This window comes from Argentina silus, assembly GCF_951799395.1.
Source record: "Argentina silus genome assembly, chromosome: 7".
In the NCBI taxonomy this organism is placed as follows: Eukaryota; Metazoa; Chordata; class Actinopteri; order Argentiniformes; family Argentinidae; genus Argentina; species Argentina silus.
This window is the reverse complement of record NC_139661.1, coordinates 8,169,535-8,186,673: the sequence shown is the minus strand read 5'-3', so window position 1 is coordinate 8,186,673 and position 17,139 is coordinate 8,169,535. Positions and strand designations below refer to the sequence as shown.

At 46.2% G+C, this 17,139-nt stretch overlaps 1 protein-coding gene across 1 annotated transcript; it reads left to right on the top strand.

Annotated features, from left to right (window-relative positions):
- Positions 1–836: 836 nt before the first annotated feature.
- Positions 837–16,962, top strand: pxnb (paxillin b). The gene is made up of 11 exons (XM_083672779.1): positions 837–964; positions 8,988–9,196; positions 9,285–9,370; positions 9,475–9,614; positions 9,818–10,010; positions 10,165–10,285; positions 13,563–13,724; positions 13,851–14,024; positions 14,130–14,211; positions 14,410–14,558; positions 14,689–16,962. The coding sequence occupies exons 1-11, from the start codon at positions 952–954 to the stop codon at positions 14,953–14,955; spliced, it is 1,596 nt and encodes a 531-aa protein (XP_083528905.1). The 5' UTR covers positions 837–951; the 3' UTR covers positions 14,956–16,962.
- The last annotated feature ends 177 nt before the right edge of the window (positions 16,963–17,139 follow it).

Below are 17,139 nucleotides of genomic sequence, written 5' to 3'. Positions count from 1 at the left end.
TCAAAGGTGATTTAGTAGGGTTGTTTTCTGCCGCACATTAAACACGTCATTTTTAAGCCTGATGACCAATGACCAATCATTCAGAAGACAGAGGTGCTTAGTTGACCCTGAGACAATTGCTAACACAGCCCTGATATGCCCTAGAGAAAATTGCATATACTCTAGGCCATACAACAGTCGAGCCCAAGAAATCACAAACTAAAAGCTCTCTCGAGCTGATATCTTACTATATTTTACTATAACTCACCAACCTGATGACCTTTTTGGACTGCTGCTTGCATTCTCAACACGAGCACGTTTTGTCGACCGCCTCTCCAAGTAGACCACCCAACAAAACGTTTGAAAAGTTGTACATTTAAGACTATATTCCACGATACGATTTGAGAGAGCACTTGGTGATTTCTTGGCGGCTCGATAGACCGTTGCATATCCTAGTATGCAATTTTCTCTAGGGCATATCAGGGCTATGGCTAACTATATAATGCTAACTATAATGCTATAATTTAATTATCACAGTTCATTTATCCACGTTTTTGTTATCTAGAGAAACTGATGAATTTAAGTTTCACTAATTCTGCCTGATAATGCAGGGGAGCAATTTCTGAATTATATGTCAGATAATGTAGCGTGCTGAATTGTTCTTGTAACAGTTTATTTTTTCAGTCGCTGAAGAGGTAATTGTTTTCATATAACAATGCATCACTTTGGTTATGGTCGCTAGAGGTCACTCTTCATCAAAGTCTGACATTGTGCTCTTTACGGGTTCTCTCACTTTGGGACGCGCGTGCTCGTGAACAAGGCATGCACATCACGGCGCGGTCCCTAACTTATGACCGACCAACTCCTTCGGTAGGAGCTGGAATCCACGGACACTGAAAAATAATCAAAGCATTGCAGAGTCAACTTACAAGTAACAACTTTACACAGCTAAAGTCAGGACCGAAGTACAATATGGACGACTTAGGTAAGTTATGGAGTAATTTACTCAGCTGTTTTTCTGTTCAGCATAGCGGAACGTATGGGTTCGGGTACGACTACGACGAGGCTGCATAGATTTCCAAAATCTTGGAATAATACACGGCCTTCCTTGATCAACCCCTGTCTAGTTTAGAATACTGAAATCATTAGGAAAGCCACCCAATTTAACCCTGTTTTTATCCACTTTCCATTAGTTGTTTTTGCCACTCCTCGATCGGAACAATACTATTATACTAACTATTGTAAAATCTTATTCTGTTGAATGAAGCCCTCTTAGGCAAACCTCTTCATTGTTCAAGTCTCTTCTTTTTTTTGTTCCAACTTTTGACTTACCTATCGTATAGGCCCATAAGTGGAGGACATTTAACTTCACCTCTCGGCTTATTACAATTCTTTCTGACGCATGTCCAAAGAAGGCTAACTCTTTGTACAATATATTTTGTCTGTCATTTCACAGGCTTACGGTTTTCCCAATCATTCGCGTAACATGGTGATCATAGCAATTCAATTGCATGCCTGATCTGCCCCACATCAAACCCAAATGTTTGCTGTGATTTTGTCTGTGAAAAAGATGCTACTGAGTTGAGACAATAGTATATTTATTGTTTTGTGTATCTACTATTTATCTGGTACGATGGAAGTTCCCCTATGCTTAACTGATCAGCATTCCAAGAATACCACCAACTATTCGATTACTGTTTGAAACAAATGTTACTAGGAATGAATTGCACTATGATGAACCCTGATTAGTAGAAGTACTTTTCAGTAATCATTCTGCAGTGCCAGCTTTCTGCCTGTTCTGTTTATTTATGGCTTTTATGACCTTTGACCCCCTGCCCAAGGCTTAGTCTTACTAGGAGTAGCCTACATACTCAGACATTACAGATCTACTGCAGTATGGGTCTGCCAAAGACCTTGAGTGCCTATTCACATACAGACATGCATCACAGGTCTTCACACAAAGGAACACCTGGAACAGGGAATAGGCCTATTCAAACAGTGCAACATGTTGTACGGCATGCCGATGTGTGTGCATTAATACACAGCAGAACAAACTGTGGTTACATAGGTCAGTGTGAATTGAGGATTTTGCTGTTACTGATTGCCACTCTGCATAGGTACTTGGTAGAGAATGGTTTAATCGCCAATCGTCCTACCATTTAGCCATCAGTCTATTTTCTGTGTCATGCTGACTGTCACAGTTCAGTAGCCCTTGACCTTTGGCACTGGACTCCGAACTCCTAATTCTGTTTTTAACAGTTTTCATCAGGTGGTCCTTTTGCTATCTGTCTAGGAAGGTTGTTATTGAATGTATAGGCCTAGATGTTGCTGCAGTTTTTGTTAGCCTATGTCAAGCACTGTATTCAATGTCCCTAAATGGCCGGTCATTGCAATCTTTCAATTGTTTAAGTGGAAGGACGAGGAACCACATTTTGAGCTTGGCCTGATCTGAGAATACCTCTATAGCACATTAGATGCTAAAGCTGCCCTGGGCCAGTGAAAGGGCTGATTGTTAACTGAGAGGGAGCCTGCAGTCTCACTTAAGTCGGGGGAATGGCAGGCCGAGGGAGGGGGAGAGGCTGCTGTGGAATGTCTAACATCACTGTTTGTCAGGGTCCAAGGCCAAATACTCACTGGGTCACGGCTCACCTCCTCCCACTACTCACAGTTCCACACACACTACCCCTGAAGAGAGGACTCTTGAGTTAGGCTACCCCCTCTCTCCTGCCAGTAAACCCCTCCTGGTCTCTGCTTCTTGATGACTGTGAAGATTATATGTAGTGTTGTTGCGTAACCTGATCAACCCCCATCACTGACCCCTTCTGCTCCTCTTTCTCTTTGGCCCAGAGTGTGTAGAGATGTCTCCATTTCTACCCAAGAGCAAGTGGAGTTCTTTAGTCCAGTGTGAGTAACTGTTATGTAATAGTACTATTAGTAACGCTGAACGTTCTGGAGAAGGGACTCTTCACTGAGAGTGGTCTCACACAGTGCTGACCAGGTGGCGTCCAGGCCCAGCCTGCACCATTATTGATGTGGCTCCAGGCTAAGCCCATTCCCAGATGTGACTAACCACATGTGACACACAGTGTCAGTGTCAGATGGCCCGTCTCACTGATGCGTTTGATGTGTGCAGTGTGAAGTCACCACTCCTCTCTGTGTGAAATCTTCAAGTTACTGTGAGATTCAGACTCAAGTGTTGAGAAACACTGTTTCCCAATCCCAAATTGACCCCTATCCCCTACCCTGCCCTATGCACTTGTTGAGATCTGAGAGGATTTGATAAGGGTAGGTCTAAACAATGTGGTCATAGCTCCTTCTTGCCCTCTGGTAGGTCAGGTGGAATTTTAACTATATTGCTTACTCTTGTTAAATGTCCTCAGATCTTCACAAGTGCATAGGAGTAAGGTCTAGGGGTTGTTTTGGGATTGGGTACGTGACTGACCCAGGTGAGCTGTAGCACATCCACAGGTTAAGAGAGCAGAGTATGGGATGATGGGTAGTGGTTACATGTAGGTGGGGAGCTTAGCTAGTTGAGAGGACTGCATTGGAGGAGAGCACAGCTGCCATTTGTTAAACAGGCCCTTCATACACACACGCACACACACAGTCATCTTTTTTTCAGGAGATGTGGACTGCATTAGTTAATTATCTTGTGGAAAAATCCCCTGGATACTCCAGGGCAGCAGATCACTTTTTGAGATCTAAGGAGGGTGGTCTCAAATGTTTATGGTGATCACCGACCACTTTCTGCAACATAGCTGTGCTCACAGCCTTGGCAGAAGGTCCTTAGTGAGTTCTGTATTTCAGTATGTCAGCAGTGAGCAAGTGTTACCAGACTAGTCATCACCTCTTGGGACCGGTAGGGTTGGTGTATGCATACCCCTCTCACAGTATGTTTGAGTGGGCCAGCCTTCTTGACTAATGGGAGGGATCTTGACTGTAAATCAGTCGAGGTCCTGTGTCTGTGCTCCACACCCATCCTGCTCTGAGTCTGGGGAGGGGAGCTGCATGGCTGACCTCATCGCTTAGGCAACAGACCCTGCCTCACATCCTGAGGAAACAGAAGAGAAAACAATGAGTAGAATCAGCGTTCAGGGCCAGGAAACACAAGGGTGGGTGGGGGGGGACTTCAGTCTGTGCTACTGCTGTCGTGGGGGTGTTTTTGACTAACCTAATAAAAGTCTCACACACATTTTCCGACAATAGTCATCTCTCTCCTCCCCTTCAGTGTCTCTGTCCTTTATCTCTCTGGCTGACCATGTCCCATTTCCCACTCTCTTGCCCTGCTTTCTCTCTCTCTCTCTGGCGTTGTTTCTTGGCCCAGAGAACAGTGCTGATTATTTTCCTGACTGGTCAGAGTAATGGTGCAGGAATCTGCGTTCCTGCTGGATTCTTCCCACATTACTCAAACTGAGACACCCCAGGGCATGTTGTTCAAAGAGCTCAGTGTGGCTCTCCGCTGTGTGTGAACTCCAAGGGCAGGGTTTGGAAGATGGCTGGTTGTTTTTGGAGGTTAGTGTGTTTTCAGTGTTGTTGCACAAGCAGGAAAGAGACAAGACTGTCTTTCTTTGTGGTTTCCATTGCCCTTCCAATTACACTTGCAGTACTCAATCACCATAGACCAGGCCTACTCACCCATTTACCCGCTCTCTCAAACAGTAGCCGATGTATTGGTGTGAGGTTGTCCTCAATTTCTTTAAGTGTGACTGTGTGTTAGAATGGTCTTTCAGACTTCCCCTGTCATCTGATTTACTGGCCTGTGGGGAAGTACTTTTATTTTTGGTCCAGCGCTCTCTTCAGGGGAGTGTCATCTTTCCAATATGGGTTCTGCTTGGTGGGTATTTTTAGTTATGTTTATTTTAAAGCCATTGACCCCATCTTGCTTCAAGATCCTTCTGTCTTTCTCTGACGCCTCACCCACTCCCTTTCTCTGTCCCTGTATCCCTCCCTGCAGAATATCTTCATACTCCCTGTTCACTCTCCTCTGTCGCTGCCTCTCCACCCTCCCTCACTCCCTGCTATTCTCTCTGGTATCTCTCTCCCTCCACCCCTCTCCCTGGCCCCCGTACCTCTTGATTGGTATAAATATCATATTGGGGTAGGCCTGATGGATAGTATTTCTGCATGGGGTTCTTCAGGCCAGCTCTACTCTTTGCTCCCCAGCTATAAACAGGTGAGCTCTGGACCTTGGTGGCCCTACACTGGATCCTACAGTGTGTGTTAATATGAAAGATTAGCCTGCCCTCCTATCTGCCTGTCTGGTCTGTTTCCCTCTTTCCCTGGAATTTCAAGCATGCTGTACCAGGACATGGTCCTGTAATTCTGTAATTAGCATAGCATTTCCCTTCTTTAACGGACAGATTATTATTTTTTTCTTCATACATTCCTCTCCTCTCTCTTCTACCTCAGAGCCATGTCGTAGTAGAATTGAAAAAACAAGGCTTCTGATTCACAGATTGTATTACATAACATTGTTTTGCATTTCAAGTGAGTCAGTGTCACCTAGGGCACATTTTTCTGATGTGGACTCCTGGGTAAGCCCAAGCCATCCCATTCTCTTCCACTCTTGCCCTCCATCTCATGCCTCCTTCCCCCTTCTCATCTGCCACCCTCTCTCTCACTCTGTCCCTGCTTTCTTCTTCTGAGGCCGTCAGTGGAATGTGTGGAATTCTCCATGCACCTTCCCGCCCATCAGATAAAGACTGCAGGACTATGGTAGGGACTAGTGGAGGGGACTACCGAGACAAGAATGCACACGTACCCACAACCCAAAGAATGCACATACAGTACTATGCACACACTCAAAAGCTGTTTGTTTGAACGTCATACTCATTAGTTTTGTGAGAATGCTTTCAGTGAAAGTGAATCAGCATAATAATGTATGGTGCGCATATATTGGGACATCTTGGGAGGGGGCTGGATGTGAGCTGGAGGGTTGGAGGGTTGCTGGCATCATATCTAAGGTATTCTACCACCATTGCTGTTGTGCCCATGAGCAAGGCACTTAACCCCTAACAGCTCCATGGGCGCCTGTCTGGGGCTCACCCTGTGCAATAGCGCCCAGAGCTTGGTTCTCCCTAAGAGTGTGGTGTGCTGTGTGTGTGCTGTAATATTATTATTATTATTATTATTATTATTATTATTATTATTATTGTAGGTCTTTGACAGTTGTGTTGTGTTCAACAAAATAATTTTGTTGATAGCCCCAATAACATAAACATGTGTTGTCTGTAGAACTTAACATTCTTGTATAATGAAATCTTAGTAGGTATTTTTGTCTGGAAGGGATTGGACTTTACCCATCATGGCCCTTACCCCCCTTTGGTAAGGAAAAGATTAGTCTGATACTTGGCTTACAGTACTTTTGCATTCTGCTCCTAGGCTAATTCCCCACAGCCCCTACAATCAATCCCCATATCAGACTCAACGCTGCCCCCCTCAGGAGGTCCCCAATCATGCCAAACAAAATTGTGGGCACATTCCAGCCATGAAGCCATTATGTTTACTAAAGGCAGGTGTGTGGTAAAGTTATGGCTCTAAGATTGGCCTAGATATACCCTCTGCTCATTGTGACTCTAGTTGAATAATACCTTTGCTGGGTACCATTTTTGCTATTAGAAACCCAGAAGTTACGCCTCTTCAGAGTAGTCAATATAGATACCTTACACACTTCCATTTAAGGCTTGATTTAGCCTAAACACTTAATCTGATTTAGATTGAAATCTCTCCCAGATTTGGCAGTCTAGGTTTCTTGGTTTTGCCCGAGTGACAGATGTAGCAGCAGTGGGGGGTGGGAGGGGTAGAGGGACCCCACTCTGGCAGCATACTGAGGGACTTGGCTGCGTCTATAACTCCCTTCAAAGGGAAGAGATGGTTAGGGCTGCCTTTACTGCCAGGAGTAAGGTCATGAAGTTTCTCAAGGCATATCACACCTAGATAGTTATGAGGATCATTTGTTTGATTATAATGACAAGAACCACAGCATTGAATAATAGCGATAATAATACTGCAACTAAAGAGCAGTTTGGGAAACAATTGTGAATTCTGTCAGGCTTTATTGTATGAGTGATGAAGTCAACTTTAGTAAGACCTTGTTCAGCATGTCAGCACCAGGTGCAGATTATTTTGAGCTGGTAGTTATATTTCAGCACGTTTGCGCAGACTTACTTGCTGAGCTTACATCTTTAAATAGGTTTTGCTCCCATGTGGTTGAACTGCATGTCTTAAACATTTAGCTACTGTCAGTCAGGATCTCTGTGGTCTGAGTAAACATCCCATAAACAGTGGAGGTTTTGTGGGAGGAAGTTGTGGTAGAGATGGAGTTAGTGAAGGCTCTGTTACCAAAGATCGAAGTACTGTATTGAAATAAAGCTGTTATGGAATGTAGCCTTAGCTAGTGTTGTTGTCCAACACATTATCTAGACCTAGTTGACAGCAATTTTGAAATGAACGCTTCTTTTTTGTTGCTCTGCCTTCAAAAGCAATAGTCTAGTCAGTTGATATACAGAATAGGACACAGTAGACAATACTGATGGACAAGGACAGTTTCTTATTAGACCAAGAGGAAGCCCCATAGTGAATTTGAAGGAGGTAGGAAGAGTTTAGGGTTAAGGAAGAATCAAATAAATAAGCCTACACTTTGTCTGGTGACCCTCCTAGACCACGCCCTCATCAGACTGATACATTATTCCTCCCTGCGCCCTCCTTCACTCACTGTCCTGCTGCCTGCTACTCATACACGCACACACTCATTGGTACGGAACGCATCAGGTGGAATATTGTGAGTATGGGGCATCAGCAGAGGTTGAATACTATTTGAGTTTACTTTTAAAACCTGATGCTTGGATAATATTCTGCATGTAGCCAAGAATATTTTTTTATCTTACTGGTTGCAAATGGGTTTTGTGTAACATCTGGAGAGACTGTCTGCCTGTGGCCTTAAGAGTAAGAAAAAGGCAATCTATAACTAAAGGAACTATTTGACTATCAGGTTGTTTACCCCACAATGGCACCCTAACGTATAGACTTGCTAACTGGCCATTTGCTGGATAGTTCATCCATGTTATTGTTCTGCTGGTTGGTTTCTCATTCACATATAGCCTGGCTACTTGCTCATATGGTGGAACAGAATTGATTTGATTGGCTTGGAATAGAGTTGGTTCTGTTCCATAAAGCAGACTATGAGGATTCCCTTTGCCACTACCGTACAGCACAGGCACATATTTTACAGTCTATTCTTGACTGACTGAGGATGGATGGAGTGGGTGATGTAAGTGCCTATTTTGTTCTGGCGTTCCAGTGAACACTCAACTGTAATAATGTACCCTCCATAGCCCTGGACTGAATACAGTACATGCCTTGTGTCTGTCTTTCTGCCTGAAGCCTCTTGGTAAGAGAGTTAAGTTCAGCAATGATATTTTTAGAGCCCCACAGAATGATTGATGGGCATAGAGAAAGTTTGGGGTTTTAGAGAGAAAGGTTAACCAGACTTAGTAGGTTTCGAGATGACAGTGGAGCTTTGTGTGCCGTGCTGTGCAGTGATGATGACAGGGCCTAACCTTGGCTCCTGGTGTTCAGACAGTGCTGCAGAGGTGCACTGGGGAGCAGGCCTTTTTTGGAGTGAGGTGACAGTTTGGAATGAGAGACTGACTCATACACAGGCATTGTCGGTTTACAGACACCTGCTCAGTTGACACCAGATGGAGAGCCCAATAAGCTGGCTGAAGAATTTATAGGTTTCCACACTTGTCCTGTTTTCAATTCTTAGGCAAATCAAAAATATTTTCATGAATGTAAAGGATGCACTTTTATGTTTAAGTCACAGGAACATGTTCAGGACTGCCCCTGAGGAGTCTTTACCTTGCAAATACAATGTTGTATTGATGTGATGTTGTGATAGGAGTGGTTTGGAGTGGTTTGTTTCTGTGCAATATGTGATGGAGTATACTATAGCTTTTTAAGTGTTAAATCATGAGTAACCATGCTAAATTCATATTTTTCCTTTTCAGACGCTTTGTTGGCGGACCTGGAGTCTACAACGTCTCACATCTCAAAGCGGCCTGTATTCCTGTCTGAGGAGACCCCCTACTCCTTCCCCACTGGAGGAAACTCCTACCAGGATGTGTCAGTCCCACCCCCGGTGCCTCCCCCTCCCTCTGCTGAGGCTCTGAATGGCTCTGTGATGGACCCCCTAGACTCTCACCACTCCTCCCTACAGGTGAGTTACGGAGATAGACCCAAGGACCTTACATTCATTAAGTGGTGTTCCAGGGATATACCGAGTGTTGTTGTCCTCTTCTCTGCAGTCCTTAAGCTCCGCTCAGAAGAGCTCATGGTCCAGGGACAGTAGCAGCCCACCCCCGTCCCACATCGAAGAGGACCACGTCTACAGGTATGTATGAGGGACCCTACAGTATGAACAGATTACCATCCAGTCAGACTGAGCCGTCTGTCAACTGCTTGTTTTACACCACATTTGACACTCTCTCTCTCAAGTTTTCCAAACAAGCAGAAGTCTGCTGACCCCTCTGCGGCTGCCATGACCTCTGCACTGGGCAGTAACCTGTCAGAGTTGGACAGGCTGCTCCTGGAACTCAATGCTGTCCAGCAGAACTCTCCCTCCTTCCCCACCACAGGTACACAGCAGCATCTCCACCTACAATAACCATCAATCTGAGCCTTTTTTTAATCTGTTATACTATCTGTGATTGTGTTGTCAATGGAGGGCTTGCTTTATCGTTGTGTGCAAGGTTAGGTGTCAATTGATCTTGTAGTGTGTTTCTTTGCACTGTATGTTAATTTGAGAGATGTTTCCAATCAACCACTGTTATCTCTTCAGAGGAAGCAGCCCCACCCCTGCCATCCTGCAGCATTACCCACTATGTCCAAGAGAATGGGGGTGCCCCTGACATCATGGTGAGCCCTCCCCCTCAGGAGAAGCCCAAGCGGAACGGGACCCGGCTGCTGGACGAGGGCCGGCCCACTGTCGAGAGCCTGCTAGATGAGCTGGAGGGCTCTGTGCCCACTCCCAGGTAATGCCACCTCTGGGCTGCCATAGCTGCCATATTCCCATTCAGATGTCCTGTAGACATTGACAGCAGTTTGTTCCATCACTTTGTTAGGAGGGCCAGTGGATTTTTGTGTGATGATGCAATTTGTTTTGTCTTTGCTTTGTGTCTGCTGCAGCCCCAGCCCCTCTGTCCTCCACAGTGAGTTAGACACGCCCTCTCAGCAGCAGGCCAGAATCTCTGCATCCTGTGCCACACGAGAGCTTGATGAGCTCATGGCCTCCCTGTCCGACTTCAAGGTGCACACTTGTGTGTGTCTGTGTTGTGTCTGTGTTTTGCCTGTGTCTGCGTATGTTGACGAGTTTAGCCTGTCCTCTTATCTCATGAGAAATACCGTTGTTAGGATTTTTCTCTATTTTCAAATTCCCTTTCAATGTCACATTCTGCTCTAATCTTCTCTTTCATATCTTCTTTTTCTGGTTTTCCTTTCCTCTTTCCTATCTCTCCGCCTGTCCTCTCCTCTCCTCTAGCCCAGTTCTTTGGGATCAATGAACTCTGATCCCATGCTTGATCAGGCAGGAAACTCCCACAATTCTCACAGCACTCTGGAGTTCCATCCTCCACTCACCCCGTCCTTCCCTGCTGCAGCTGCCCCTTCCTCCCCCAGCCTCCCCCCTCAGCCTTCCTGTGACTCCCCTCTCTTCTCCATGCCTGCGGGTTTTGAGCTGCACATAGAGGAGGAGGGTGGGGACAGGATAGCGGTGTCCCCTCCAAACCTCTCGTCATCAGCCCGACTGACCTCCCAGAGCCCTGCGTCCTCGCTCTCTGCAGCTAGTGACCCAGACCCAGATGCAGTCATCGACGTCTCTGCCTCGTTGCTCTCCTCTCAAATGAAGTCTCTGGTAGTCCTGTCTCATTCCTCCACTACCATCTCCAACCCCTCTCCTCCCAATGCTGCTAAACCCTCACTGACCTCAACCAGCGCCACCCTGGACCAGAACCCTTTTAACAGAAACAGTCCCACTGTAGAAGTCATTACACCTCCCCCTACTGTAGGTAAACTCTCCTGTTCTCCTGAGACCACTGTCAAGAGCCCCAGTCCCCTAACTGATCTCGATCTATGTTTCTCCACTCCAACCAATACAACGAGCTTCACTCCTCCCCCTGTTTCTACCTCCAAGTCCCCTACTCCGCTCCTCTCTCCTGCTTCTGTCACCAAGTCCCCCACCCCTCCTCACACTTTTTCCAAAGCACCCTCGCCATCGCTGGCCACAGCTGCAAAGTCCCCCTCTCCACCATCTCTGACCAGCCCAAGGATCTCCAGGAGAGAGCAGCTGGAGCCAGCTCCTCTAGCCCAGAGTGGCAGCCCCCTGGCAGGGCAGGGCTCCTCAGGGATTGAGCCCTCTCTGGATGAAGCCTTGGATAAGCTGCTGGCCATGAGTTTCACTAAGCTTGAGAATGACACAGCAGCACAGCAGAAGGAGGCGCCACAGCTGAAGGGGGAGGTATCCCATCTGAATAGAGAGTTAGTGCATGAGGAGCCCATCCTGCTGTCAGACAGAAGGGACATACAGCCTGACACAGGCACACAGGATGGGTCTGTCGATGGGGGCCCAGATGGGAACATGGATGGTCAGAGTGAGCTCATGGACTGGGCCGACGTGGAGCTGAACATGTCTCTCCACGATGGAATGGACAGTAGCATGACCTCTTATACTGAGAGGCCTTATACAGATGGGAGCATGACCCCAATGACAGAGGCCAGCTGGATGGATGAGTCCATGACCCCGTCCTCCTGCCCAGGGACTCCTGATGTCCTGGACCTGCCTCTGCTGCAGCCCTCCACCATTGACAGGGTCTCAGCATCTGGACATGTATGGCACTGCCCCCCATGGCTCATCGCTGTCCTAGACCGCACAAACAAACATAACATAGTCAATGCTTTTAAAAATCTTAGTCATACAAGAGTGTGTAATTGTAGCCATTGCCACCTTGATAGATTGATACAAATCTGATACAGGAAAAATCGATTATTGACCTTGTGCTATGCTATGCAATTAATCTGCATATTTGCTGCTGCTAAAGACCATAGATCATTTCAGACTGCCTGTATTATTTCTAGGCATGTTATTTTTGACTGCATCCTATGACTATCACACAGGCTGACTCAGGCAATTAGCACCATGCTCCTTGAATCACACACAACCTCTTACTTGTGTAGCATGACGCCCTTATGATGGACCACTATGGGGGACCTGAGTGTATGTTTGTGTGTTGTTCATATGATGGGTGGGGGGGGGGGGGGGGCTGGGAGGGGATCTGAGCATGTGACAGCAGCATGGAGTGTGACACTGAGCCCACTGACATTCACAGGACTGGCCTTTGCCTGCTATTTGACTTTGAGTTGGAATGGTGCTTTGTCTGACTGGGCTGCCTCCCCTGAACTTACCCACTCACCTGGACTGCAGTTGTGTAACTGGATCCTGGTGGACTCCTGATGGATCACGGTGTCTGATAAGGTTTACCGTCCCCCGTTCTACTCCCAGCTGAAGTCAGTGATTAGACGCACCAAGGAGACCCCCAATGTGCACCCCATGTACCGAGAGGGCCACCCACGGAGGAAGGTGGGTCCCATCATCGTCAACAAGAGCAGTTCACAGGACAGGCTCATTGAGGAGCTGCAAGGGAAGCTGGGTATTGGCCGCACAGAGCGCCGGCGCAAGCAGCCCGACGACTGGCTCACGGAGGGTGTCATCGTCATGTCCAAGCCCCAGCGTTTCCGTGGCGATGGGGGCGGGGTTGAAGTGGATAAGGTTGGCCTGGATATGCTAAAGAAAATCACTCCATCCCAGATACTTTTACACATTTTCCGTCATTTGTAACTTCTCCCAGATTTCCTTTTCAATTCTGTACCTTTCATTTTTTTTCTTTCTCTCTTGCTGTCCCTCTCGTTGTCTCTCTTTTCCTCAGATCATTATCCCCCCTGAGTCGCCTGTCCCACAGAGGAAAGTTCTTCCCTTTCCTCAGTCTCCCCCAACCCCTCGCCATCCCCCTATCATAGAAGAGCCTAAGAGGCTACTCCCTGTTAGACAGGCCCCTCTTCCCATACCACCACCACCACCACCACCACCTCCTCCACCTCCACCCTCTCCCCCTCCCCCTCCACAACCTCCTTGTGTCCAGGTACACATCCCCTCCCCACCTAAACAGACTGTACAACCTCCACCTCCACCTGTCCCAAAACAACAGCCCCCTGCCCCAAAGCCAGAGTCCCCTCCGCCTGTCCCCAAAGCCCCAGTCCTCCCCCCACCAGTGGAGCCTGCACCACCCGATCCCCCCAAAGTCCTGGTGTCCATTGGCTGCCAAACAGAATACGACCCTATCTTCCCTCCAATGCAGGCATGAATCTCTGTCTCCATCTTTCTGTTTCTGATAAACCTGATAAAATGTTGTATTTTTTCATTTCCTCTTGTGATCTCATTAATTGTTCCCTTGAAGGTGTACTGTAAGTGTGTGTGACAGAATGTGCTGCCCTCTTGTGTCTCTCCTCTCCTCTCACCCTCCATCCTTTTACAGATCATGGCCCAGGGAAAGGGTGGGGTGCCCGGAGGACCCCCAACACAGGTCAACAAGCTGGACAACATGCTGGGCAGCCTCCAGTCAGACCTCCACAAACTGGGTGTGCAGACGGTGGCCAAGGGGGTCTGTGGGGCCTGCTGTAAGCCCATTGTGGGACAGGTGAGCTTGGGTGGACCTGGAGTTTGAAGGAGGGGCTCAACCCATATGACTGCCCTAAGATGATGGTCTTGTCCCAGAGTTTAGTTGTTAAATGTACATACTTTGTCCATCTCTCTGTCTGTCCAGGTGGTTACTGCCATGGGACGCACATGGCACCCTGAGCACTTTGTGTGCACACACTGTCAGGAGGAGATAGGCTCTAGAAACTTCTTTGAGCGTGACGGGCAGCCCTACTGTGAGAAGGACTACCACAACCTGTTCTCCCCACGCTGCTACTACTGCAATGGACCTATACTGGACGTATGTAAAACACACACGTTTGTTTGTCTATTGAGTAAAGGGGCTGTCGACCATAGCAATGTCACAGGGAGCAGGGAATGACTTTTTCTTTGTTTATGTTTGCAGAAAGTTGTGACAGCGTTGGACAGGACATGGCATCCTGAGCACTTTTTCTGTGCTCAGTGTGGATCATTCTTTGGCCCAGAGGGTGAGTGCTGTCTCTCCCATCCTCCAAGTCTAAGATAATTCGCTTTTCACTCTCCAATATCCTGACCTTTTGATTACACACACTTTTACAGCAGGTATCATGTTCACATAAAGTGGCTTTACATACACAAAACGTATTCTCGTAGACGTAGACTCCACTTCTAGAACTCATGGGTTCTTTTCATGTGTCTCCTGAAAGGCTTCCATGAGAAGGATGGGAAGGCCTACTGTAGGAAGGACTACTTTGACATGTTTGCGCCAAAATGTGGCGGCTGTGCCCGAGCCATCCTGGAGAACTACATCTCTGCGCTGAACTCCCTTTGGCATCCAGAGTGCTTTGTCTGCAGGGTCTGTACAATCTATTTTCCGCATTTAAAACCTAGTGTGTCTAGATGGTCTCTGTCCAGTGCCTGATTTGCATAACTTACTTACCCATCTCTCTACTCTCCCTCACTCTACCCTCTGTTTGTGTATGTAGGAGTGCTTCACCCCGTTTGTGAATGGGAGTTTCTTTGAGCATGATGGCCAGCCCTACTGTGAGGTGCACTACCACGAGCGCCGCGGCTCCCTCTGCTCCGGCTGCCAGAAGCCCATCACTGGCCGCTGTATCACGGCCATGGCCAAGAAGTTCCACCCTGAGCACTTTGTCTGTGCCTTCTGCCTCAAGCAGCTCAACAAGGGCACCTTCAAGGAGCAGAACGACAAGCCCTACTGCCAGGGCTGCTTTGTGAAACTCTTCAGTTAGGGAAGAGGATGTCTAGTTCAGTGCATGTGATTCATGTATGGGGGGCTCACAAAGAGTGTATGGAGGAGGTGACTGTGTAGCTCAGGTGTAGTGTGTTTGAATCAGATGGAGTGTATATTTCGGAGAGTGCCTAAGGGGGATCTTTGTTTAAATGATTGTGTCTGTGTGTGTGTGTGTGTGTGTGTTGTGTGGGGGTAGTGTGTGGGGGATTCCAGCATTCTCCTATCGACCCCTTGAGTGTAATGGACATTCACATCAGGTCTAGGCCTGTCTGCTCTCTCTGTGATGCTCAGAATAGCGTGTGACTTCAAGCCCAAATAGTTTAGCTTTGCTTTTATAGCCAGGGTAAATGCTGGCTGAACACTGTAGGAACATTGAATATACATGACTAGTGTTTGAGGTTGTTGCTCACTGGTTGAGTTTGTCTCTTGGAATCCATGTTAAATGTGTCATGTTGTTAAAGCAGGGAGCAGTTGACTTGTCAGTTGTTGTTTTTTTAATCATATGAAGCGTTGGTGATATTTTTTGCTTTTCTGTGTGAGTAACCGAGAGCAGAAGGACAGACTGATGTCATTGTTGCCTGGACTGGAAATAGGCCATGTGTTAATAATCAGTTGTATTTTTGAACTTGTGAAGTACACGGTCGTGTCATCCGACCCTTTTGGACTCATTCTCACACGCACCTTGTAGATACACACTCTCCCTCCCTCTGAGTGCACTCATTAACACCCCCACACAAGCATTAGGTGTTTTTGACACAAATACTAATGGTGACATGTTACAATGTATAACAGTATAATAATTTGGACTCAACCATAATGTTTTTGAAATAGGAGTCACATAATGCAATAAGTGAGCAGATCTTCTAGCTGAACTACTGGAGTTGTCTACAGTAAGTTCATGAAACAGTAGTGCAGGATAAAAGAGCATGATAAAATGCTGTTGTTGATGAATATTAGAATATATTCTGCATACCATAGGCAGTTCAATTTTACTGTGAGAAAAGTTTGATAATGAATTTCAATACAAGCTTGACCTCTCAGGTTCCAAACCAGTCTAATCATGTTTCCTTCTGACAATAGCCTGAACTATTTTTGTGAATATATTTGTGTACCACATAGTATATACAAAGCGCTGGTCAGTTACTGTTCATGCACAGGATGCATCTTAATAACCACTCATTTGGAGAGATCCTCTGGTAAGACATGTTGTAGCTGAGATACTTTTCTACTTGTCCATTTCTGTGACATTGCTGTATTGGACAGCAGATGTGAAGTTATCATGCATTGATTTTTTCACTGTCTTTGTTAAAAAAATAAAAAAATAGAAGTATTGCACAAGGCCAACCCCTCATGTAAGTACACATATGTAAAATGTAAACAATACTGAGCTGTAAAAATGACATGGAGAACTTTCAACTCAATAACACCTAGATTATATCTCATTTCAATGGGTGTCTCTCTTGTGCCAATATAGCAATGCAATGTCTTTTACACTGGTGAAGCCAGCAAGATACTGTTTATAGACTGGGAGTCCTGGACTATTTCTTCAGATCTCTGTCAGTGAGTCCACTGGATAATGTGTTGATATTGGTCTGATGGTGGTCTCTGAGGGTGTGACTCTGAAGCCAAGGAGGAAAAAGGCTTATATCCCTCAGCATCTGAGTTGTATCTACTGTACACCGGTCGGGTTTGTGGGCTTGTACTATTGATCTATAATGTGGTTGCATTGCTTAATTTTGGGTCTGCATCTTTTTCAGGGATTTACATCCAGAGCCTTTCTGTAAATCTCTTTGCGTAATGTGTTTTATTTAAGAAATCAAGTAACCGCTGTCTACTCAGAATCATTACAGTAGACTGTTATTTAACCAAAGCGACTATTGTTGTTGAAATTGTGTCCTTTGTCACTTTTTTTCTCCTTTCATTTGAAATGTCAAAGTACTGAATACTGATCCAACTCATTTCATAGAGGCTGATTACTCAAATAAAATCTGTTTTTGGTACCCAAGTGTGTGTCTATTTGCGATATGTTTTTATTTGAGTGAAATGCAGAATGCAACCTAATGTATATTTCTCCAGCAAAATAAATCACAAACAATTTCAAGCTCATTTATTCATTTTTCTTAGACAGGTGATTTTGGAATTGGTTAAAGGTGACTGAGCCGCATAAAATTCCACCTATCAA

Bases quoted from the DNA above. Each gene is read 5' to 3' on its own strand.
- pxnb (XM_083672779.1), top strand. The intron at 9,615-9,817 runs GTACACAGCAGC...TTATCTCTTCAG, and splicing joins TCCCTCCTTCCCCACCACAG to AGGAAGCAGCCCCACCCCTG. The intron at 10,011-10,164 runs GTAATGCCACCT...TGTCTGCTGCAG, and splicing joins GGCTCTGTGCCCACTCCCAG to CCCCAGCCCCTCTGTCCTCC.